Source organism: Haliotis asinina, chromosome 1 (genome assembly GCF_037392515.1).
Source record: "Haliotis asinina isolate JCU_RB_2024 chromosome 1, JCU_Hal_asi_v2, whole genome shotgun sequence".
In the NCBI taxonomy this organism is placed as follows: Eukaryota; Metazoa; Mollusca; class Gastropoda; order Lepetellida; family Haliotidae; genus Haliotis; species Haliotis asinina.
Genome location: NC_090280.1, coordinates 2,232,501 through 2,258,828, shown reverse-complemented (window position 1 = coordinate 2,258,828; position 26,328 = coordinate 2,232,501). Strand labels below are relative to the sequence as shown.

At 43.1% G+C, this 26,328-nt stretch overlaps 2 protein-coding genes across 2 annotated transcripts in view; both read right to left on the bottom strand.

Annotated features, from left to right (window-relative positions):
- Positions 1 to 967: 967 nt before the first annotated feature.
- On the bottom strand, positions 968 to 4,985 carry LOC137277448 (tetraspanin-1-like). The gene is made up of 6 exons (XM_067809213.1): positions 4,927 to 4,985; positions 3,201 to 3,506; positions 2,820 to 2,894; positions 2,229 to 2,339; positions 1,506 to 1,694; positions 968 to 1,204 (listed from the first exon to the last, which is right to left on the bottom strand). The coding sequence occupies exons 1-6, from the start codon at positions 4,981 to 4,983 to the stop codon at positions 1,016 to 1,018; spliced, it is 927 nt and encodes a 308-aa protein (XP_067665314.1). The 5' UTR covers positions 4,984 to 4,985; the 3' UTR covers positions 968 to 1,015.
- Positions 4,986 to 16,655: 11,670 nt separating this feature from the next.
- The window catches only part of LOC137286288 (tetraspanin-9-like), a 30,623-nt gene continuing 20,950 nt past the window's right edge, over positions 16,656 to 26,328 (bottom strand). The window contains exons 6-9 of the mRNA XM_067818061.1: positions 21,133 to 21,273; positions 19,175 to 19,258; positions 18,174 to 18,256; positions 16,656 to 17,744 (exon numbers count right to left, since the gene is read on the bottom strand). Coding sequence (XP_067674162.1) covers positions 18,188 to 18,256; positions 19,175 to 19,258; positions 21,133 to 21,273 — 294 coding nt within the window. The 3' untranslated portion in view covers positions 16,656 to 17,744; positions 18,174 to 18,187. The remainder of the gene's footprint in view (positions 17,745 to 18,173; positions 18,257 to 19,174; positions 19,259 to 21,132; positions 21,274 to 26,328) is intronic.

Genomic DNA, 26,328 nt, shown 5'->3' with positions numbered 1-26,328 from the left:
TGTGTGTCGACACGGCCTCCAGGTGGTTCATACAATCAGTGTGGGAAGTAAGACACACTGTACCTCCATACCCTGTGTGTCGACACGGCCTCCAGGTGGTTCATACAATCAGTGTGGGAAGTAAGACACACTGTACCTCCATACCCTGTGTGTCGACACGGCCTCCAGGTGGTGTTTACAATCAGTGGGGGGAGTAAGACACACTGTACCTCCATACCCTGTGTGTAGTCACGGCCTCCAGGTGGTTCATACAATCAGTGTGGGAAGTAAGACACACTGTACCTCCATACCCTGTGTGTCGACACGGCCTCCAGGTGGTTCATACAATCAGTGTGGGAAGTAAGACACACTGTACCTCCATACCCTGTGTGTAGTCACGGCCTCCAGGTGGTTCATACAATCAGTGTGGGAAGTAAGACACACTGTACCTCCATACCCTGTGTGTCGACACGGCCTCCAGGTGGTGTTTACAATCAGTGTGGGAAGTAAGACACACTGTACCTCCATACCCTGTGTGTAGTCACGGCCTCCAGGTGGTTCATACAATCAGTGTGGGAAGTAAGACACACTGTACCTCCATACCCTGTGTGTCGACACGGCCTCCAGGTGGTTCATACAATCAGTGTGGGAAGTAAGACACACTGTACCTCCATACCCTGTGTGTAGTCACGGCCTCCAGGTGGTTCATACAATCAGTGTGGGAAGTAAGACACACTGTACCTCCATACCCTGTGTGTCGACACGGCCTCCAGGTGGTGTTTACAATCAGTGGGGGGAGTAAGACACACTGTACCGCCATATCGTGTGTGCAGTCACGGCCTCCAGGTGGTGCATACAATCAGTGGGAGAAGTCAGTGGGGAAAGTCAGTGGGGGAAGTCAGTGGGGGAAGTCAGTGGGGAACACTTAGCGCATGCATCATCCACAGCAGAGTTGTTCAGCGTAAACGATCACAGGAACAGATTACGGCTTAATTTTTGTATATATCTGTTGTCAAATCAGAGTGCCCTCCCAACGTTAACGCCGTCTGTGACGTCGCGACCGTGGGTGAACCTTCTTTCTTTTCGCGACCGACTCTCTGATGACGGACACAGCAGAAATGAATAGTATTCCCTCCATGAGGAAGATGACAGCCCAGACGCCGGCAAATATCCCGATACTCACTTGAGACTCAAATATCTTGTCTATCATGGCCTTGTAACACCCCTGCAACAGACCAAACTCTTTGATGGTCATCGAATTGAACTGAGTTTTATTTACACTACTGCATATGTTAAATGCACGTTTGATAAACATGCGGTTCTCGAAACTATCTTCACAGACCAAAATGAAGGACCAGCAAGTTGTGTTTGTAAGCAGTTACTGGAAATTGTGGTCTTATCTCAGGACTTGTTAAATCTTTATTCAGAACGTGTCGTTCAAGCAATGCCTTAAACAAATGTCTCCCTCCACTGACCGTCGCAGTTGTATTTATTATGTCCCTATGTATTCATCCGTATATATTTACCAGCTCCATATGGGTGTTGTCGATGCTGGGGGAGACAGTGCAGTTGGGACTGAAATGAGTGCGTTTCTTCTCCTCTAGGGCCGCTGTCATGTTGCTGCAGCAGGAGATAGGGATGCTCATGTTGCCACGACCCTTCCACCACAGCGTCTCCTTAAAGTCAGCATAACCCTCCACGCCACAACACTTGAGCTGAAACCCAATACAGTCACAGTACAACAATACACCCTGACTCAACACACGGCACTGAATTGCACCCAGACACTCACACAGACACAGTCATAACACCACATCCATAGACAACCTTCGTCACTGAATTGCACCCAGACACTGTCAAGACCACAATACTCGTCATTAACTACATTCAGACACAGCCAAGACACAACATCCAGACACAATCACTAGACTTCACCCAGACACTGTCAAGATATCCAGATTGCTGATTGCTATCCATATCCTAGACATTGTCTAGACAATGTGCCTGGTCCATGATTGCGGTCCATATCTTAGACAATGTCTTGACAACGTACCTGGTCCATGATTGCTGTCCATATCTTAGACATTGTCTGGACAACGTACCTGGTCCATGATTGCTGTCCATATCTTAGACATTGTCTGGACAACGTACCTGGTCCATGATTGCTGTCCATATCTTAGACATTGTCTGGACAACGTACCTGGTCCATGATTGCTGTCCATATCTTAGACATTGTCTGGACAACGTACCTGGTCCATGATTGCTGTCCATATCTTAGTAATGGCATTGCTTTCTTCCAAACCCTTGAAGTTGTTGAACTGGAGAGCATCGTGCAGTGCCGTCTTGATATAGCTGTCAATCTGAACACCAGAATACAAAGAGGATGTACCTGATACGCACTATAACATACGTGAATAGGTCAGTGTAAATATTTTCTGCCAATAATTACTCTTAGTCAGAATAACCAAATGTTTTAACTTAATATGATTACGCCTTTGTGTTAGTCCGTCCGTCGAGGCCCAAAGCAAACACCAAATTAGGGAGACAATAGGTATTAATATGGAGCCTCTTCCACGTATGTTCAATGCACTAACGTCGGATAACACAAGCTGTCTGCAACGCGCGATAATGTTACCAGTGATATCACTTATTCCACAAGGTACCCATTCTTTGCAAGGTGTAAATGCATCCATGGATTTTCCGCGCCCAACGTTACATAATGTTAATTGATTTGTGATCTGGGCTCTGAACACCGTCAGTTCTATAACACTATGTGGCTACCATCACGGTTCCACACTCTAGTGCTGACTGTGAGTATACAGGTGTGCATGGTCACTTACCATGGTACCAGGAAGCAAGAACAGAGTCAGGAAGACTGCCTCAGCCAGGATGATAACTACCAAGAACACGCAATACTGTTGGGAAAACACAGGATAGGTGAATGCAGCAGCATTGATAACAAAGAGGAATACAGAGTACTGTCACGAAAACACAAAACACGTTAATGTGATAACAAAGAGGAATACAGAATACTGTCACGAAAACAAGTGATGGTGATGGAAGTGATGGTGATGGAGGTGATGGTAATGGAAGTGATGGTGATGGAAGTGATGGTGATGGAGGTGATGCTGATGGAGGTGATGCTGATGGAGGTGATGCTGATGGAGGTGATGCTGATGGAGGTGTAGCAGAAGACGCTGACTATCGGAATAATGTCTTACCAACACGAGGAAGCATTTAGAACTGCAACAACCCCCGAGTACACCGGAACCGGAAATGACGATGAATGTTGAGCTCACGGCAATGAGAGGCATGCTGATATTCTGGATAAGTTCTTTGATCATGTTCTTTATTTCGTCTGCTGAAATGCTGGTCTTGAAGGAGGCTGGCAGATTGTCCCCAGCGGTCTGCTTGAGGGCGTCCAGTGACCCCTTCAGCATGTCTGTGACCATTCCTAAGAGGTCGTCCAGGATGTCCTGGTTGTACTCCACCAGCAGCCCTATCACCAACAGTCCTATAGACAGCAGCTGTAATATAAACACTGTCTTAACAACTCACAACCCTATCACCAGTTGTCCAATAGACAGCAGCTGTAGTACAGACACTGTCTTAACAACCTACAGCCCCATCACCACTAGTCCTATAGATCGCAGCTGTAATACACACACTGTGAAAACAACAACCATCCCTATCACCATCAGTCCTATAGACAACAGCTGGGATCGGATTGATCGGATTGACTAACGGGATTGGGTGGATATGTAGTAACTAACGGGATTTGATTGATAGGTTATTGACTAATGGGATCGGGTGAATATGCTTCTTGACTAAGGGGAATAGACCGATACGGTTATTGACTAACTGCATAGGATGGATGTGCTTATTGATTAACGGGATTGGATGGATAAGTTACTGACTAACTGGATTGGATGGATAAGCTGCTGACTAACTGGATTGGATGGATAAGCTACTGACTAACTGGATTGGATGGATAAGTTACTGACTAACTGGATTGGATGGACATGTATTGTGACATGGTACAGTGTCATTGTCTCTCCACAGCATGTGTGGCTCCTCACAGTGTCACTTGATTGTCTGGCACATACTCGGCTAATTACAGACCGCTGGCAAACTGCTGAATAATGCTAAATGCGGTGTTTAGTGACAGAGAATACATGACAGCAGAGCTTTTCAACTTTCCAGTTAGCGATCGCTTTCTGAGTAATAATTAATTGATGTGGAAGGTAAATGTAACTGAACACTTTCTATCATTTATGTTTATCATTTGGTGGCCATAGTAACCGCCAATAACCACAGTAACAGTGTTGAGGTGGACTGTTAGGAAAGCAGCTTTAGTAGGACTAGCATGGGTCCAAATTTTCTACTCTAGTACCCCATCCACCGTAAAGGATAACATATTACATTGTCTAATCTATGAGTCACATGATTATGACTGGGCACTGAGACGGGTATCCGGGTCTAACACATTGACATCCTTTGAAATACATCTGCGGCGATAGGCGGTTAAAAGGGTTCATTTGAGGTACGGTGACATATATCAACTACTGTCTGCATGTCATGAGTTCGTTTACTGCCTGATATCTCGACAGAAAGTATTCCATGCAGATGCTTACAACGCTTGACAACGGTATAAGGATTCATAATATAAACGTCGCATCATATGTAATAAAGAAGACGTTATCCATAAAGAATCTTGCTTTCCTATCACAGATGCTCTAAGGCAGTAAAGCGAACCCTGACTTGAGCCTGGTACCTTGTGGTGTTTGTATACATTATGACAGTCGATTGCCGCGTCCATGGAGTGACTCTTGTGCGTTTGTAGTGCGTCAGCGAGACGTGAGTTGAATTGGCCAGGCACCCTCTCCTCGATTAACTTACCAAATATATCCAACACAATCCCCAAGTCGAATAAGAATATATACTCACAAGGAAGGAACTGTTGAGACCAACTATGGCCGTCTTTCCCATCCCCGCGAAGCCCATGATGTCACCACCGTAGTCGAGACTGTGCGTATCTCCGTCACGTGGACGACACACAAGACATCGTAGTGAGCAGCACACCCCAGGGCATTTGTCTCACTCCAATATTCCTCCCCATCAAGTCCGGAATGTGCCGTATGAGTGGCGTGTCAAATCTGGGAGTACGATCATCCAAAGGCGTGTATGCTCAAGGCTCAGGCACTGCTATTACAAGTTCCCAGTAAGATAACATCAACGCCTTCAAAGCAGACCTTTTATTTTCTAGAAGCCGCTAATTGTGATTTGGAAGTAACCGTACACCTGTATATTCAATATTTATAATGTGGCTTTCACTAGACCGATTGGCTGATAGCTGTAATGACGTTTGTAATTCTGCACTCCACATTTAATTGCTGCTATGAGAGCCGCCATTGTGAAGTATGTCAGACGTACATTCAAAATATTATTTACAGTTGTGAAGATCGGGGTTTCATGGCATCTTTGTTGTACTTTGCCAAATGTTAAAGACGAAATAAACCAGAGAACTGAAGTGAAAAACTAAAATATCGCAATTGTTATCAAACTACCCCTTGGGCACTTTAAAATAGGATATATCTGGAGTGAATATTTACATGCGGGACATATTAGCATCAATACAACATGAATTTCATTTTCGATTTGACATAAGTTACATAAAGATCCGCAGTCATATCGACACGACATCTCGTTCCAGTATTATGTATAATTTTCAGTTCAACCGATCCATGATAAGGTTAGAATACGTCTGTTTTCTTTTCATATTTAAAAGGAAGGGTTATTACACATTGCATGTAGTTCTAGATTCGAGCAACTCGACACCACAGTATACAATGTTTATACATAACAACCTTTAAACCTTGTGATAAAATTCTCTCTGATTAACACCTTCAACACTAAACATAACCAAAAGAAAATAATGTATGCAACATTTTTCGTCCTTGTCCGTGTAATGTAACCAGCATGTCGTAACATCATCGGTGAAATCTGTTCGGAGACATGGCGAGGTGTTCAAACCAGCACTTCAAGCATCGACATGAATACAAAAGCGATCACATTCCTCCAGTATCACAATTGTGGTTGTCTTTGATTCCACGCTCAAACCAAATTTATGTTTTCTTAGAAACGTTTGAAACAACAATTATGCAACACCCAAACACCTGAATACTGCGTAATAATTGGTTTAAACTAAGGGGCAAACATCCCCGGCAAGAAGAATATTTAGCAGTTTATGTGTGATATGAACCAGTATGCCTCTGTACAAAGCGCTAAGACTACCGCCACTCAAAGTTACGGTATGGGGTAGTTGCTGTCCCATCAGAGGTAGGACTTCTGTGTACAACCGCTCCCAGGTGTTTACTGGCTTTAAATAGCTGGGCATGCCTGGACGGCTTTCTATGAACGCAATCTTAACATTTATAAAATATAAATCCTAAATTCATATAAAAAGTAGACCCCTGACAGATGTGTCCCCTAGCTTCACCTGCAAATAATTCCTGATTTGCATCCTGATTTGAAAACATGAGTTTTGTCGAGATGAAAACTGAAACCACATATGTAAGCCACTGGTTTTCCTCTGGAGTTCGGCCACTGTGTCCAAACAAACGAACAAAAAACTACATCGTCGGCATGAGCAAGCACAAATATGTAATGTTTGGTTTACACAGATCCTTTTACCATGGACCCGTGAAGGTCCCGGGGTAGAATAGGCCTTCAGCAACCCATGCTTGCCATAAAAGGTGACTATGCTTGTCGTAAGAGGCGACTAACGGGATCGGCTGGTCAGACTAGCTGACTTGGTTGATACATGTCATCGGTTCCCCATTGCGCAGATCGATGCTCATGTTGTTGATCACTGGATTGTCTGGTCCAGACTCTATTATTTACAGACCGTCACCATATAGCTGGAATATTGCTAAGTGCGACGTAAAACTAAACTCACTCACTCACTCCTTTTACCATGAAAGTCAGAGTTTGACGAGAACGCGATATAAAAATCGATATGTTTTGGTGACCGTCGATCACGAGACATGGTCATGACATGAACCGGTTAAGACAAATATTGTTATACAGTAAATGGTCCACAGAAAGGTGATATGTGAGGCAAGTATGCATAAGGGCGGGGAAGAAGTTAAAGTGTAAATGACTACTGTATCTCTCATTCGGTTTTTAGAACGCGTTACCTCAATATAAGTTTGTGAACGCAAAGACTCAGACCAGGAAAAACCGCGCAGTTTCCTTTTCGTTTTCAAAACATATATTAAATCCTAAATGAAAATTATAGTTTAGAATGATTCCATGTATTTTTGATAAACACACGGAAACGAAATGTCCGCTAATCACTTCGTTACCACAGGGGCTGTGTTCGGAACATATTTCAAAACAAAAGTGATTTATTCAAATCAAACGCTGTTTTCATTTAAATCATGTTTTCGTTTTGGATGTTATGTCATGGACTATATTTGTCAGCGTCATGGATACAGGCTTAGTGCAGTTTTCTTGTCCCTACCACTGAATTGTACTTTGAAAACCGTATTTGTGAATTGGTGAGTTTAGCTTTACGCGGCACTCAGCTGTCTTTAGAAAAGCGAGTCTAGACCAGACAATCCATTAATTATCAGTATGAGGATCGATCAACGCAATTAGGATACGATGACATGTGCTAACAAAGTCAGCGAATCTGAGCATCAGGGGCCCGTTTCACAAAGCCCTCTTACCGGTCCGACCTCGTAAAGTAGGTCGTAGACCACCTCTTACTTTTTTACCCTGTTTCACAAAGACCTCGTACATTTACACTGTTTCGTAGACAGCCCCAAATTTAGGATCCCGACTGACCTGTCGTAAATGCTTTAGGAGGTCGTAAACACTACTAGTACAAAGATGGCGTCAACGACTATGGTACAGCAAGTGATTAAAACACGCTAACTTATACGGCCTGAGAAATCTTGAGATCATGATTCACACAGTACTGGTGTATGGTATGATTTCGAATGCGAAAATCGGATAATTACTATGATTATTTGATCTAAAAATAACATGCTAACGATCACTGATGTCAGTTTTTCATGTTATTTCCAATGATAAATCTGAAACGCAGCCGATAAACCTAGAATCGGTTGGGGCGCTTTCGAAACTATACTCACACGAACGACTAAGTGCGGTTTCCGCCATATTGGATTGTGTTTACAAAATCTCGTTTCACGAAGGCCTGTACTGAGACGCCTATTACATCACGAATATTCCATAGTCAGCTGTGACAAACGCATCAATAAATTACCGATACACTTTAACATGATATTACATCTGGTCTTTGCCACCAATACCAACAGTCTACATAAAATATAACGAAACATACTGGGGGTGAAAACAACGACTGCGCTAGTTTGAAACGTAAACAAACAAGAATTCCGATTTCATTTCGCAATCTTCGGCAAGATACTCAAGTGTTATCTCCCCGCCACCAGGTGGTGCAAAGCAGCTGTTTCAAATTCCCGCGAGAATTCGCCCTTCTCCATTACCAGCTTTCAGTTAGAAGTTGACTCGTGAAGGTCACAGTCGTGTTTCGCGTCTTTGCTGGAGGTTAGTACTTTTCTAGCATTATTAGTTTGTTTTTATTGTTACTACGAACATAAGAAGTTATAAAAATGTCTAGTTCGCCGTTGCCGTGTCAAAATAAGGAAAATAACGACGGGCAACAAGTGGTCAATGTACCGGCAGGTAATACTGACCCGAGTGTGAAGCTGTTGGTTTCGGCCACTGCAGATTCTGACTCTGAATGTGGGATCGATCAAAACGAATCTGACTCAGACGACGGTGCTGTTTCGAAACGCTCATTTTTGAGCGATACGAGAGCCAGAAGGGGCGATAGCGCGTGTTCAGTGCAGGGTACCTCGATTTTAGGTGACATCCTGACAGAACCTAAGTGTTTTGACCCTCACGGGGCATATAATGTCCCTCTCTGTAGGCTCCCGAAGGGACAAGTGGACTATATTACGAAGCACTTCACAACTTTCATAGATGACACGACTATGGAGGGTGTGTTGGTGTTAGAGCAATGTCCTATACTAGAAGGTAAGGTTTTTGAGGTCTCTCAGATGGATGACATTATTGTATCCCTAATGGAACAAAATGGGATAAGTAATGAGAAAGGAGCTGACAAGGGTCTATGATCCATTCAGTCCAGGCTCGTGAGAGTTATGGGTCCTTTAGGTGCTTTGTATGCTCTTCTTGAGCAGGCCCGTAATGATCAGTCTACTGAGTTAGACTTTGAAAGTGTGATCGAGCTTGTTGAGAAGACAATATGTTGCACAGGCCAAGTAAATATACCCCTGAATTACAATAGGGGACTAGCTACTAACAAAGGATGTCAAGAGCAGTAAATCCTTGATGAGGAAACATGCCGATGTCTTCAAAGACACCGAGGCTCAATTGTTTGGGCATGGTTTTCGGCAAGTCTTGAAGGACATGGGTAGAAATCGTAGGGAGGCTATACAAGTGGCTGATGCACTTCAACCCCCTAAAAAGAAACTGAAATTTGGGCATAAGCCCAAACCACAACCTATCTCTCCTCAGTCTGCTAGTTTTTCCAGGCCCATGTTCAGACAGCCCTTTCGGCCCATGCCCTCGGGAGGCAGACAGCTTTCCGGGGACAGATGTACAAGTGGACAGGCCAACAGGGGAGGCTTTTCCCAGGACAAGAGGGGCAAGAGGTATGTATCAGCACGTGCCTTATCCCTCAAGAAGTCAGTTAGATCACCTGTTATTAGATTTAGATACCGTGCACAAAAACGGAAATGTGGTGCCGCCAGTGCTAGGTTTGAATTTGACCAAGCTGGCTGCAAACGTTCCTTTGGCAGGGAGAATTCACTTCTTTCTCAGAAACTGGGAAAAGATAACCAGCGACCAGTCAGTTCTAACACTGGTGCAGGGAGCAAAGACGGATTGGGTCTCCATGCCCTTTCAGAGATCTCCACCAAATACCCCATCCTTCTCAATGAAGGAAAGAACTCAGATAGACCAGGAGATACAAGAACTCCTTCAGAAGGGGGCCGTATCACAGGTGGAATGGAAACCACCTCAGTTTCTCAGCCACCTTTTCCTGGTCCCAAAGAAGGGTGCAGGCTTTCGTCCTGTAATAAACCTAAAAAAAGCTAAACCATCACCTGAAATACCAACATTTCAAGATGGAGGGTTTGCTCATGGTTCGAGATCTTCTCAGAAGAGGCGACTTCATGTGCAAAGTAGATCTAAAGGAAACATACTTTGCTGTCCCAATAGACAAAAAGGACAAAAGGTACCCCATGTTCAAATGGAATGGCATAATTGTGCAGTTCAATAGCCTTCCTTTCGGTCTGGCGTCTGCACCACGCCATTTCACAAAGCTGGTGACGTTTCTCAGACACCTGGGAATGAGGATGATTATTTATCTCGACGATGTGTGGTTGGTGAGCTCCAGTCGTCAGGGGCTTCTCAGATCTAGATGTTGGGATTCCCTTCTGTTCCTTCTCCAATCCATCGGTTTCACAATAAACTGGGAGAAATCTCAATTAGTGCCGACAAAAATAGATTTCCTGGGGTTTTGTATAGACTCCACAAAACTTATGTTCTACCTATCGGAGGAAAAGGTGGGTCAGATAAAGAATCAATGCAGGGAGTTGCTACAATCCCACAAAGTAACAGTACGTCAGGTCTCTGAACTTGTGGGAAAACTCCTTCCATCCGTTCAGGCCATTCTTCCTGCAACTTTACAGTGCAGATACCTTCAAATGATACAAATACGAGCGCTGACTCAGGGAAAGTCTTCCGAAACTTCACTGACCTTGGATCAAGAGGCGAGAGAGGAAGTTGCATGGTGGATCAGTCAGACGGAACAGTTCATTTCCCCCCCTATGGATCTGACAGTGGACTCGGATGCATCCACCAAGGGCTGGGGGCAGTGTGTCAGGGTCAGACTACTCAGACACTAGTGGTGGTGACACCCTTGTGGCAGGCTCAGGTCTGGTATACTCTCTTGCTAGAGATAGCAGTGGCGAACGCGATCAGGCTATCTTTAACTCGGGACCTCTTAACGTCGCCATCAGGTCAGGCCCACCCGTTGGTGGAACTGAAGACACTGCATCTAGCAGTTTGGAATGTTTCAGGGAATCTCACTCAACAGCTGGAATATCAGCAAGGTCTGCAGACCTTCATGCTAGATCATGGCGATCAGGAACAAGGACAGCTTACAAAAGCGCCTGAGGACAGTGGGTTTGCTGGTGTCACAAACGGGAAATTGATCCCGTTCAGTCACCTGTCTCCGCTGTGATAGATTATGTGACTTTCCTTTATGGCAAGGGATTAAAGTACCCAACGATTAATGCTCATCGCTCAGGAACCTCCAAGAATCATGCCCCCGTAGGCTGCGTTAAGGTGGGTCAGGCCTGTGATCTGTGAGCATATGCGGGCAATCTTTAATGAAAGAACACCAAGAACAAGCTGGCTATGCTCTTGGCGTCTTCTGCTGGAAGGACATCAGAGCTTCAGCAGTTAGATACAAGATATATGTGTATCAAGGAGGATAAGGTAACCTTTCATCTGACGAAAAGAACAAAAACGTGTCGGCCAGGAAATACACATAATGTGTTAGAATTCTTCAGGTTTGAGGAGGACAAATCGTTGTGTGTAGTTGAATGCACTGAAGGAAATTTGGCAAGGAGCAGATTATGACGATATCCTGAAGCAGGCGAATTGGTCAAAGCAATCAACTTTCAGAAAGTTTTATTTTAGGACTAAAGAGGTCAACACTTTCCAACAGGCAGTTTTGACCAAGTAAACTTTAAACTAACACTTGAGTATCTTGCGAAATGAAATTGTAGATTTCATCAGCTCATGTAGTGAGCGCCTTGAAATCATAATTATATGAATAACCGAAGGCAAGATATGAAAGTCTTCCCACCCACCCATCCCGTTTGCTTGCCTTTGGAACTAAAATATTTTTGCCTCTGTTGCAGATAGGACCTAGCAAGGGTTGGAGTCCAGGGTTCTGTCGGTCTCTGGATGTCTGGTCAGCCTGACAGGTGGAGCCCTTTGTCGCAGGATAGTGACTTTATTACACTACTGCAATTCCGTTCGGATGTCATATAGGCATGTTATTTTTGAGCATTAAATTATGGTGAATGAGTTTGGATCCTGTTTTGCTTCTCGCTGTTCTCCTGCTAGCTGAAAGCTGGTAATGGAGAAGGGCGAATTCGAAGGGAATTTGAAAAAGCTGGTTTTCGCCACCTGGTGGCGGGGGGATAACACTTTCATATGTTGCCTTCGGTTACTCATAAACTGATGATTTCATGGCGCTCACTACATGAGCTGATGAAATCTACAATTTTACATTGTGTAGCACTTTATAAACAAATTCCGACATCCAACCGGTTCTCCATTTCTTTGAATGGCTCAATACCTATGTGCATAGAAAGAGTATCATCGCAGTAAAGAGAAAACTAAATACAGATACAATTAAAAGATTTGATACTTCATAAGTAATTGTCAAAGTTTCCGTGCAGCGTGACGCCATAACAGAAGCAAAATCACGCAGAACAACAGTAATTATCAGTGTTTCTGGTTTCTTCTCTTACTTACAGTGAAAACGATGAAAACATGTAACAACACACAGATAGTCAGAGTGATTCTGACCACTTACATATCATATTTATGCTCAAGCGATCCCTGAATGGAGGGAAGAGTCCTCGCAAAATCCTGTGTACCCTTGTCAGCGAGGGTTTGTAAGAAACCGGTCATCGGTTGTGATGTCATGTGTCAACATTGTTGTACATATTAGGCCATTTCTTTGAGGTGAAGGTCAGATGGACAAGAGTAAGCAAACAAGTTTCCGACAACATTTTCAGTAAGTACTATGAAGTATATTTAGCGCATGGTCCAGATATTTTTTCATGAAACCAATTTCAGTATCTACCTTTAGCCTTGTTCAATGTCACATCAAACGTGGATATGGGGTATACGTTTTCATTCTTTGAAAGTTTTTGATTGATTGGATGAAAGTTACGAAAGAAGCTGACACACTGAGAGTAGCGGACAATATTTAAACCTTTACACAAGTGTTAGTAGATCAAACGTAGTCATAAATGTACTTTAGTTTCTCTGATGTACAATATTCAATACATTGGGACACATATATTGCAGTTTTATATGAACGGGTTAATGGACAGCGATTAATTCAAACCGTATACGTAAACTAATAATGTAAATGGAAATTATTCATAATTTTATCTTGTAATTTTCAATGGAATTTAGTGAGAGAATCCAATTAACCTGGACCTTCAATTAAAAACATGACATTTGCATTGTTACTGAAACCGTGTTTCTACTTTGAAATACTTTGAGAATAACAAGACACGCAGGTGCCTGTTTGGTCTCGCTGTATGCGTTGCTCTGCAACAAAGTACATCTTCAACGATATGCGACATGGATTTAGGACCCCGTGGTACGACTTGTACGTCTTTGTGAAACGGTCGTAAAGAAGGTCGTGTGGGCTACGACCTCCTAAATTTAGGAGGCTTTTGTGAAACGCAGCCCTGTTCCCGTTAGTCGACTCTCACGACACGCATGGACTACTGCAGATCAGGTTAACCCGCATCGTCAAGGGTATGGTATAATTATAAATATATACTTTATATATAAAATTACGTATATATATATATATGACTGAGGGGCGGTGGGGTAACCTAGTGGCCGAAGACCCGGGATCGATTCCCCACATGGGTACAATGTGTGAGGCCCATTTTCTGTTGTCCCCCGCCGTGATATCGCTGGAATATTGCTAAAAGCGGCGTAAAACCAAACTCACTCACTCACTATATGACTGACGTTTAAGATGAAGAATAGTGCATTGTCGAGTCTACAGGACATGCCAGTGTCACTGAAGATATAGTCTTCACTGACAAGGCATTCTAGGTAATCTGCGTAAAGGATGTAAGTAGCAGGTCTTGGGTGTAGAGGCGTCCCCTTGTCTCTGTTAAGAAGAGAACTCAAAACGTACGAGGTTAGCATCTTTAGATTTAGTACGCATGTTGTTGGGTGCATCTGGCAATATCGCAAGAACGAGTGGGGTGTACGTTTTTCGGGTCTTCTGTTGTCGAACTGTAAGTTCACGCAAAGATACCAGTAACACGGATGTGTCTCAGCGCAAACACAATTTTAGGTACAGGAGCACTGGTCACAAATATATACACGAGCATTAATTAAGCACCACCAAAAATAATTGTCGATTGTAACAAAGAGGGAACAAAACAATGAAGTCAACCAGTTATATCTAAATACACAGGCACTTAGCATGAAATTCACGTGGTGACTCGAATGATGCTTTTCATGCTAAAGTTCTGTCATGGTACAAGCGCCTGAGGGGTATGAAAAGGTGAAAGGAAGTATTCTCACTGCTTTCTTATCGACTCTTCAATAAGCAAGCAGTGCTGAAATTGAACGTTTTGGGACATGCCGAGGAGCAGGCTTTCTGGAAATACCAGATGGCAGATTATTGGTATGCATGAAGCTGGTTTGTCCTGTCGCAGCATTGGGTCCAGATTAAATATCAACTACACTGTCATTAGTTGCCTTGTAAGGAAACATGCAGTCACTGGTTACATCGAGGGTCGTCCACCATCAGAAAAGCCGAGAGAGACCACTCCCCATGATGACTGTGCCCTAGATCGCCCATGACCAATGCCAAAGATCTCAGAGAAATATGGAGAGTGGGTGTTCGTCTCAACAAGCATCATGCAAAGGAAGCTCAGATCCGCTGAATTCTGCGCACGTCGTCCAATCAGACGTCCCTTACTCACTGACAGACACAAGGCTCAACGTTTGGCGTGGTGTAATCAACGACAAAACCACATTCTGAGGACATGGCACAGGATCCATTGGTTAGAGCTGTTATTGCATACTTGCAGAACAATGCAGTTGATAGATTACCTTGGCCTGTGAGAAGACCATTTATGGGACCATCTGGGGCGTCAGGTTCAAGTAAGGTATCCCCCTCTACAGGAATTAACGCAGGTTCTTCATGAGGAATGACCGAGGATTCCAATCAAATTCCAACATTCGGCGTTTGATTTCCAGCATGAGGAGGAGTGTTGCTCCAGTTATCCGTGCCAGGGGAGTATACAACAAGTGCTGATTTTATTACTGTTGGCTTAGGATTGAACAGTGAACGTTTTTAGAGAACTTTGTGTACGTTGGACCACAGACATTTTCTGTGTGATCATAGTTTTGGACATGATTATTGATAACGTTTGAAGTGCCCCCATATGACCGTCAATAAATTGTTTATTGGTGAGATTCAGCCTCCGCGCACTCTAGAAGTATGGGTGATGTGTTGAGTTCAGTTTGTTACTGGACTGGTTCTGTGGCTCGCCATACCATTGGGGAAGACCTGTCTCCACGCTGGTTGCTTTATATTTTGATGTTCCTTAATCTATTTATATCGGGGGGTAAGTACTGGGTGGGTGATACACGTTTAGTTCAGGGGATGAAATCCGCACTATCTAATCCCCCAACGAGGAAACTTATGTCATCATTAGTTTAATAATACAGTTAATTTTACTACTGCTTTGTTCTCATGATAATTTGTTAAGTTTCGATGCATATATGTCATATTTGGGATTTCACTTTCTTAGTAAAGTACAAATTCTAGTACTTTTTTCGGTTGAGTCCCATCCGGGATTCGAACCCGCACCCTCAGAGTCAGGCACCTAATCGCCAGCACACAAAGTCAGCTGCCTAGCCCGCTCAGCCACCGCGACTTCCACAGCGGGCTAGGCGGCTGACTTTGTGTGCTGGCGATTAGGTGCCTGACTCTGAGGGTGCGGGTTCGAATCCCGGATGGGACTCAACCGAAAAAAGTACTAGAATTTGTACTTTACTAAGAAAGTGAAATCCCAAATATGACATATGTTGCATTTAACCACTTTCTAAATGGCATCGTGTAATCATTTCGATGCATACTTTATATTATTTATCGTAACATATTTGAATTATATTTATTTAGTATTGTGATTATATCCACCAAATATTCTTCTGCTGTTGTTTAATTGAAGTAACTCAATGACACTGAGATGTTCTCCATCTCCATCTCCATCTGTATTCTGCAATATCGCATGTGTATGACAGTGGATGTCCTGACTACCCTGTAGTTGATCTAATAAGCCAGAAGCTCCCTCACTCACACAAGTCACCTGGAGTTAGAGAGTGTGGTACACAACAAATTCCAATCTTCCAGGCTGTACCAGTCTGTGGAACACCAGAAACATGGAACCAATATGTGGAGTGAGTGAGTGAGTATACATTCACTCCGCTTGTAGCAATATTCCAGCAATACCACGGCGGGGAACGCCAGAAATGGCCTTCACATACTGCACCTATGGAACAGTGGGAATGAAGCCGTGATCTTTGCTGTAACGAGTGAACGTTTTAACCATCAGCCTACCGCACAACCCCACCATTGTGTGGAATCAAATCCAGCATGTTGGTGAACACCGTAACTATCTGACTCTAACACAGACAGATCGGCCAATAGTTTGTCCAACATATTTGTCTGGAAAGCAAGAAAACCAGGAAATCTGGACTCCATATATACTACCGCATAATGAGTTTTGCACTGAAGAAGAGAAACGACGAAATAAAGCAATCTTTATTGGTATGATTATGGAAAAACAGTAACATAGTACAACGGAAGATATCAGCAAAGTCCACCATTGTTCATAAACACAAGAGGAGAACATGGTGGTAGTGTACTCAAGATCTGTACAATAAAAGATGGTGTAGCCTAACGCATCTCACAGCGAGTAGTCTTGGCACTTTTACAGCCTGACAAATATAATTACTTGTGTCCATGAAGTACCAGGACACGTGACCTAAACAGGACTGTAAGTGACAAATGTCATTCAAACTCTTGTAAAATCATTGCGACCAAAATCATGCGACGTCTATTCATAAGATAAACCGCAGAGATATAGAAATTATTTGCACAGCTATTTTCAAAGATATAAATCTTTTATTATGTTCTGAGAGTTAGCAATTAGAACCGCAAGAGTTATGCATTTATTCTGGATCTATGCATCATGTTGTAAGAGGGACTCAAACATTAAAGAAAATCACTGCGACCGTTTTAGCAAAAGACACAGCAGGAGAACACATCCAAAATCACATATAGCGGACGGATATGTGCAAAATCTGTGAAGCACTTTAAACGTTCGTAGCACGTTCTTACACAGTCGCCCATGATCATTGCACTGATGATGTTAAGTTTTACTACAAGCATGTAACAGGTTCTCACACAGCCAGACTTAAGCATTGGACGGATTGCGTTAGGTGAAATATAGCACTTTCTCATAAAGACTTAAGCATTGGACGGATTGCGTTGAGTAAAATAAATTAAGCTTTGTAGAAGCATGTAACACGTTCTCACACAGGCAGGCGTAAGCATTGGACGGATTGCGTTAAGTTAAGGAAAATATGGCAAGATTTCTAGAAGCATGTCACGTTCTCACACAGTCAGACTTAAGCTTTTGACGAGTAACGTCGCGCTGTCGGCAAAAATGGGGAAACAAGTAAAATCTTCAAACGGGAAAGTAATATATATTTCGGAATTTTAATTAGATTTCACATTCTATTCCTGAGATAAAATTGACTTGATGTTAAACCATAGGGTTATGTCTTGAATCATGCAGTCTGGGTCTTGATTCACGTAGACTGTATCTTGAATCCTGAAAAGTGTATTTTGATTGTAAATGAAGAAATATTCGGTGACACTACCCACACTACGGGGACGTTAGTTGTGATAATAATGTAATTCATTTCTTAAGCGCATAGACAGCTTGTCACTGGCGCTCCGACAAAGTCAAAAGAAATCTGTTCAAATACAGTTCTGAAAGGACAGTTGATCGGAATCTGCGTACTCTATTAAGGCTAGAATTGACTGGGTCTTTGGATTTTGGAAGTTGTGATAGTTGTGCCACTATCCACTAAGTGGAGAAGTACGTTGTGCCACTATCCACTAAGTGGAGATTTACATTGTACCGCTATCCACAAATGGAGAAGTGCGTAGTACCAGTAAATGATGCATTAATCTTTAGTTCTATATACTAAATGGTGATCTTGTAACGATGATTGAATATAAATATTATGTGTGTTACCTGACTTCCGGGTGTTAGGACTGGCCCACCTTGTTACTGCCTACATCAACAACGATCACGATGGCGAAGACGACCTCAAGCAGCTGAGTGAAATAAAAACATACAATTACACACCATTAATATCTTACCTATTATAATACCACAGGGGTCTATCGTCAGTGTCAGTTTACTGTTTGGTTCTGGTTTGTCTGTCTCCTGAGTCCTACAGGAACTGGTTTGACTCAATCCGTTTACTAGGAGGTTCTTGTTCTGCCGTCATTGATGATAGCACCATACATTGGAAAAGGTCTGAGACCCGCATCGCTCTTGACGCTCATCCAGCTAAAGGTGGCATTGCGCAACAGAACTACACCGACTTTGTCTCCCATACTTACAAGCAGCAAGAGTCCACCGACAAGGTCAACTAAGGCCCATGTGTCTCCTATACTCACCAACAGCAAGAGTACACCGACAAGGTCAACTAAGGCCCATGTGTCTCCTATACTCACCAACAGTAAGAGTACACCGACGAGGCCAACTATGGCCCATGTGTCTCCTATACTCACCAACAGCAAGAGTACACCGACGAGGCCAACTATGGCCCATGTGTCTCCTATACTCACCAACAGCAAGAGTACACCGACGAGGCCAACTATGGCCCATGTGTCTCCTATACTCACCAACAGCAAGAGTACACCGACGAGGCCAACTAAGGCCCATGTGTCTCCGATACTCACCAACAGCAAGAGTACACCGACGAGGTCAACTAAGGCCCATGTGTCTCCTATACTCACCAACAGCAAGGGTACACCGACGAGGCCAACTATGGCCCATGTGTCTCCTATACTCACCAACAGCAAGAGTACACCGACGAGGCCAAATATGGCCCATGTGTCTCCTATACTCACCAACAGTAAGAGTACACCGACGAGGCCAACTATGGCCCATGTGTCTCCTATACTCACCAACAGCAAGAGTACACCGACGAGGCCAACTATGGCCCATGTGTCTCCTATACTCACCAACAGCAAGAGTACACCGACGAGGCCAACTATGGCATATGTTTTTGAGTCCTCGATCATGTCTTGTAGTTTGTCGTAGCAGCCCTGCTCAGCGGAATAAACAGCATGTGAGTGACATTATGTTATTATGTCAGTGACATGTTTTGCGCTGCAGTTCAGATTGTGATACTGTATTTTCTCTAAGGTTTGCTGTTGATGTGGACCATTGACATCGTTAATCGTTAGCTAAATATCGATCGATCATATATATGTGTGAGTCGGTGAACATTGATGACAACAACCTTTGAAGGGTATGCATATATTTCACACCATTTCATGGCATATGAACTAACGTCCAAAAGAAACGCCATCAAATATTTTGCTGGTCAAAAGCCATACTTGAACTAAATATGGTAACATAAAAATGTTTAATTAAAAAAAATCAATCATTGAGCAATAACATTTAATGGATAACTAGAAGATAAAATACGCAGCTCGGCATCTAAGATCACGTGAACGACACCAGGGTGCAATGTCCAGTATTCGATCACCATTGCAGAATTGTTTTGGAGCTTTTACTTAGTACATGAGTCTTTTGACGTGTAGTTAGAGATCCCACGCTACTCCTTTAGCTGAGCAGCTGCAAAAGCGTTCCTCGTTAGTGGCTGACTTAGCCGTTTCCGAATACTGAGTACCAGCTATTCCCAAAGGTGCTCAAATGGGGACAGATCTTTAAGAGCTGGAACTTGCTTTCGTCACCAAAGTTGTGAGTGTGGCACAGTCCTGGTTCATCTCAATCTGGCACGTCGGTGTTGGCACGTCAATGTCATGCCCTTGAAACGTCTATAGGCACAAAGAGCATAAATGCGGAGTCGTCTGGTCACACTCTATCTGCTGAATGGATGTCCAATACTGTTGGCGCTTGATGACGTCACAGTGACACATCAAACGCGACTGTCACAAATACCGGTCTTTATGTTGGGTAGAGACCTTCACTCTGTAACTTTGGCCTGTTTACAGTACGGCCAGTCTGTTGTAGACGTGTGACACGTTTTCCGACGGTGGATTTGCAGCATCCCCTAGTCCTAGCCAAATGTTCCTGTGTCTGTTCCATCTGTAACATACCGATTGCTCTCTCCCCCTGCTCTGGTGTTAAACGAGGCATGTTCCTGGTTGTCAATCGATTGAAATGATATAAGAGAATAAAGCTGGATAGCTTTTTTACACTAATTTGATATGGGTAACTTTGTGCACAGTTTCACTTTTATTTGTGTAAATTCGGTTTCTTTTACGGAAATACGACATGCAGTTATATGCAGAGATATGTGTTTTTAAGCTACTTTCAAACAGACTGACAAGTATTTTGACGATTCATAGTTATTTGGGTGGCGTTTCTTTCGGTCGCTGGTTTATTTGCATAGATTATTACCGAAAAACAGCTTTCTGAACATTTACGTTTTCTATAACAACGCTTAACGTACGATATTATCGACAACACATCTTTCATATCGATACAGATGTTACTTCGATTATGAATTATTTTAGTCAGATCTATTTTTCTCTAATTAAATAAATAAAAGGCGCAAAAGGCTTGTCTCGAGAGGCGACTGACGGGATCGCGTGGTCAGCCTCGCTGGTCTGGTTGACAATGGGTTTCAAAGTGTGCAAATGGATGCTCATGCTCGTGATCACTGGAATGTCTGGTCCAGACTCGATTATTTAGAGATTGCCGCCATATAACCGGAATATTGCTGAGTGCGGTACAAAAAGGAGCGGTTGGAAGAATATAGGATCTCTGAGTCTTACACCTTTTGCATAGTGCCTTACACAAGATAGCCTCTCTGAACCATAGCAGACTGAACCATTTGGAGTCATAAGTAGTGTCTTGCTCAGCAAAACGTGTCGAAATTCAGCAGAATTAAACAACATTAAAGACCAAGTCACAGTGACATGTGCACATCGAACTGATACTAACTCACCTGCGTTTCGATCAGAGATGGACTCCTTGTAAGTAGGCACGTCTGGTTCAAGTCCTTGCAGCATGCCTGGGGAACGTCAGTTACGTCTGTAGTCAGGTTCTTGACAAAGTCCGACGGCCCCGTGAACCCGCAGCATTTCATCTGTTAATCACATATACTGCCCATCAAAAGTTTACGCTCACTTAAAGCATTCACTAGATGTCAGATATGTACATATGGTTACGTCGAAGATGAATTTCTCCACTAACTTGACGGAACCAACTGCACGCCTCATGCAGATTAATTGTACTAAGATCATGCTTTAAATTTAAATGTGAACAACTGCGTTTTGGAGTAAAGTTTTGTTAAATTTTCGCCGAGTTATATTTCTTTTACTAAACATTATTTCATGTTGTAGTTCTTTTATCGAAAGATATGCATTAGCAAAAGAAGATTTCTGCATTGTCTGAATCAGCTGTGTAAGAATGCGTCTTTCGTAAAATGAGTAACCAGCATAAGTGTACAAAATGTGGCAAATGTTGAAAAATACTGGGAGGAATTATCCAAGTTCCATTTTAAGATCGTATTTCGAACCAAACTGTTGCCAAAGTATAAATCAACCCGGAAAGACCCCTTTCAAAAGTATTTAGCAATCGAACAGTTGATTTTGATTCCATGTCGGCTGGCCTGAGTTGCGGAGACTAGAAAAACAGTTAGTGCTGCTTGTAGTTTTACATTTGCCGATTAATAATCGTTTCATACTGACACAACTGATAATTTCTTTTTGTGGTTGCAAGTTTTGAAAACTCATATGATGAAACACATAAGGATGCCCAATTTTAGTAAACTGGACTAAACTGTAGTAAAATCACTAAAGCTGAAGAAAGAGTCCTTATTACTAATCAACAAACATGTCTGATTTGCTGTTCCTTTCCTGTATGATCAACTGGCTCAGTTGTTTAGCTCCATAATTCAGATGTGTTATACCCAAGTCAATGCTGATAGGAAGTATTCCACAGTCATATAACAGTAACAACAAAGACAAGCCTGGCCCAGCAAGTTATAGGCAGACCACGTTAACTTCAGCCTTTGCAGCTGGTAATCTGTTTGATATTGACAGACAAAGTTGAAAATCATGCACATTTCACTAATCCTAAATTTCCAAACAAACTGCATCATGGATTTAGAAAAGAACACGGCAGAACCATAGCTGTTCACATACTGAAAGAAACAATAACGTATTGCATGGTGAGAGAATCAAATATTTATGTTGGATTCATGGACAATGAAAAGGCATTCGACGGGATTTGGCAAAATGGACTGTTATTCAAACTGTTTGACATAGGCGCTAGCTACCGGACGGTCGTGGCACATGACAATACACTCGTACAAATAAGCGCCTGCTTGTGTTCAATATAACGGCCTCACGAGTCGTGCTTTCCCAGTCAGACAAGGAGTGGATCAAGGAAGAGTGCTACTTGCAAGGTTGGTCCTCCTTTACATCAACGATCTGATCACTCTGCTTGACAACCTCAACAGGGGACCGTTTATTTGACATCTTGTACCTTCAGTGGTGCTAGCCGACGACACGACCCTGATCATACAACTAATCATGGGCTGCAGGCTTCACCCAACGATGTGCTTGATTATTCGTGCCAGCGGAGGTTGTGTTACAACCCAGAGAAGAGTTACGTTCTTGAGTTCAAAGGAGGAGAGAAGGATGCCTCAGAACCTTACTCGAAACTGAATGACATTCACATGCCTATAAAAATAGTACAATCTACACAGGAACATTGTTTCATACCGAAAAGCAAAGTGAGCGTGTTCTTCTGGTAGAAGGGTAGTAGCATCTCTCAAAGATGCTGGTCTTCGGGCTCGAGGATTGAACCCAGTAGTCTGTGGTACCCTTCCTACGGGTGCTAAGATCTGGCAACGTATTATCTTAGCAAGTACACGAGAACTGTGGGCTAACATCACAAGACCAGAAACAGAAGAATTAGAACGTTTGCAAAGATACCTTGCAAGAATAATTCAAGGATTCCATGTGCGATCACCAGTTTGCTGCTATCACACAGACAGTTTTACAAACAGAAAGTTTCAGTTACCTGGGCAGAATATCTCGCTCGAACTCAACTCAAGTGATGAAGCTACTACGTTATTTCAGATGTATACAGTTTTTCAGTGGTAACTGCTACAAGAACTCTATTATTCATGATTTGATAACTCAGTCTGTATGTGCGAGGTATGAACTGCATCAATATCTGATTCAATACAAAGATAAGGGATTCTTTCATCGAAATATGTGTGGAGAACTATATGTAATAAAGGAGTGTTTACCAGATTGTCTGTGGAAGATTGACACTCGTTAAGAGCAAAATACGAAGATGGTGTCAGCTCTTGTGGAGCAAACCGCGTCGATGTTGTCGGCTCGGGCAGAGCAAACATCGAATATGTTGGTCGAAATCTTGTCTAAGCTGGACAAGGACAAGGGAGAACTATAACAGGATATGGAAGAAGTTGAGAACCTAGAAGACATCGAGGAGGAACAAGAAGCACAGCACATCAGCCAAATAAGATGATTCACAGTTCCCGCACTCAAACATACACAAACAGGACGACGTGAAGAATAAAATACCTTTCAGGGACCCGTTCCACATGAGCTAAAATCGAACTACAAATGATGTGTGTGTTTTGTTTGTATGTACCTCGAACTACAAACGATGTATGTTTTTCGTCTGCATCCAGTCCATGTAAACTGACGGGCAAAAGTTAGTATATGACAGTTTGAACGACCTGTAACGAAGGCACGCAACAAAATTTCCTGGAAACTTTTAATGCATCACAATCAACAAGCACTTAAGCTTTGAACTACCCAAAATCAATAACCTCATATCAGAAGTTTTCGACATATTGCTAAGTAAACACACAAGGGGTGGAGTTTTCCATAAATCCATTACCACAGTGTGGTCACAGTCTGAGTTTACGGGTCACTAGCAGTCTCACTCACTGACGAAAGGGTACTGTTCACGTCAGTAACGTGTGTGACCACGTGCATGCCCGCACACGTCTCCTCATTGACGTTGTCAAACGACGAATGACGTCATTGGAAATGCGGTCCCATTCCCCTTTAAGTGCTTGCTGTAGCTGTTGCCTGTTCTGTGGAACAGGTTGTCGAAGTCTGATTTTTCTGTCCAGATGATCCCAAAGGTGTTCCATTCATATCCGATGAACATGCTGGCCAGGGCAAGACGTCAACGTTGTTCTGTTGCAGAAAGTCACGTGTCTCTCTGGCTGTGTGAGGCCTCGCATTGTCGTGTTGAAGGATGACACCTTGGGGTTGATTCTGTAGGAAGGGTACCACAACTGGCTGTAGGAGCTGTCCAATATACTCCCGGGCATTGAGATTGCCCTGCACTACCACCAGACGGGTCCCAAACCATGACACCACCACCGCCGTATGCATGAACTTCTCTGATGCATGGTCTTGCTAAACCTTCCCCTTGTCGACGATATACTCTTTCCCTGACATCAGCTTTGTAAAGGGTGAAACGGCTTTCATCCGAAAAGAGAATTCGTCGCCATTCTGGCACTTGCCATCTTTAAACTTGCCTTGCCCACCGGTGTCTGTTTTGGCGATATCTGAGGGTCAGGACCATGCCGCGGAAGGGCCGGTAAGCCCTTAAACCTGCTGATCGCCATCTCCGGGTCACTGTGCGACGACTGACACGATGCCCAAGTGCCGTTGCCGCCGTCGATGTCGCTTTGACGAACCTGTTCCTGAGGTGGATAGTCCGGATGTAGCGGTCTTCCAGGGGTGTAGTGACCCGTGGCCGTCCGCTTCTTGGCCTGTCTTGAGTGCTACCAGTATTTCTGTAACGTGTGAACAGCCTGGAGATTGTTACTGGGGTATAGTTGAAGGTTCTGGCAATGTGAGCTTGGGAAGCTCCCATATCTCGCATTCCAATGGCTCGCTCTCGCTGAACTTGTGTTAGCTTCGGCATTTTCGAATGCTCTTTCAGTAGCTGTGATATGCCAGCGTGTATCGACCCCATTTATACCCGACTATTGCAAGTGCATGCTAGAAATTTTCAACTATTACATGTTTTACCTTTTTCTCCTGCTAGGGATCACGTGGTTACATCTACTGAAATCACGTGCATTCTGCAATATTTCCAGATGTCGGACAGTTGTTGCTTTTGATATTTCAGTAGTATTTTGATAAGCATAATTTCTGCAAATCGATTTAAAAACGTTATACTAACTTTTGCCCGTCAGTTTAGAAATAAAATTATTGTTTATATTTCTGCAGAGCTTATTCTCACCAAAGATCTTAAAGCATCAACTCAACTTCTCTATCATCTTTCCTTTTTGATATGGATGAGTGGCAGATTTCATGTGAATTAAAATTCACCTCAAAATATTCTTAGTCTTTTTGTTATCCTCAGGGGGAGGTTTGGAAGCAGCAACTCAACTTCTCCACCGTCTGGCCTGTTTGAAATAGGAGATCGGCATGTTTCCCAGCGCTTACATGGAAATGGCTCATTCACAAGCCGTAAACGTTCTATCCCCCCATTCCTGAACTGTTTTTTGTATCTGTTAGCCGTAGACTGGGAATGTTTCCCCACTTGATGAATTAAGCATTAACAACAGTCTGTTCTTACCTCCATATTTAGCCACAGCAAAATGTGTGCATGTTTAGTCTCCTTCTGGAATCTCAGAAGCTTTCTTATGTTTACTACATGGTGGTGCCGCTACTTCCAACCCTTTTGGCCTGCCGTAGTTTGGTAATTGGGAAGGCATGATTTTCAATTTAAACCCTTGAGTGGGTTCTGATTCACCTGATAGTAGTTGGAAAATACATTGATCTTTCTCAAAAGTGCAGTTCTTTGCTAAATTTCTACCGAGTTTTGTATACCGTAGGCCCCATCATATAAATTTTCTGTATTTTGGATACGTCCATGTATGATTAGGCATTCTGGAACCTCAAGTGGGAGGCGGTTCTGAGGTGTGTAGTCTATATCTTTATTTTCTCATAAAACACATTGCTTGCTTCCAATGGTATGGTCACTTTGCACCACACTTACATGTTGATTTTTCTCCATCAAAGATTAGTGGGCAGCCTTGGTTAAGAGTGAAGCATTTATTCTCAGGCTCCTAGCAGTTTGAGAGTATAACTCGCTGTTTTCCATGAACTGTGTAAAATTGTCTTGGTTGGTA

Excerpts from the sequence above, each read along its gene's own strand:
- LOC137277448 (XM_067809213.1), bottom strand. The coding sequence starts at position 4,983 with ATGGGCTTCGCGGGGATGGGAAAGACGGCCATAGTTGGTCTCAACAGT. Across the intron at positions 1,695-2,228 it reads GGACAGCAATCATGGACCAG|CTCAAGTGTTGTGGCGTGGA; the intron begins GTACGTTGTCCA and ends ATTGGGTTTCAG. Across the intron at positions 1,205-1,505 it reads ACAACACCCATATGGAGCTG|GGGTGTTACAAGGCCATGAT; the intron begins GTAAATATATAC and ends GGTCTGTTGCAG.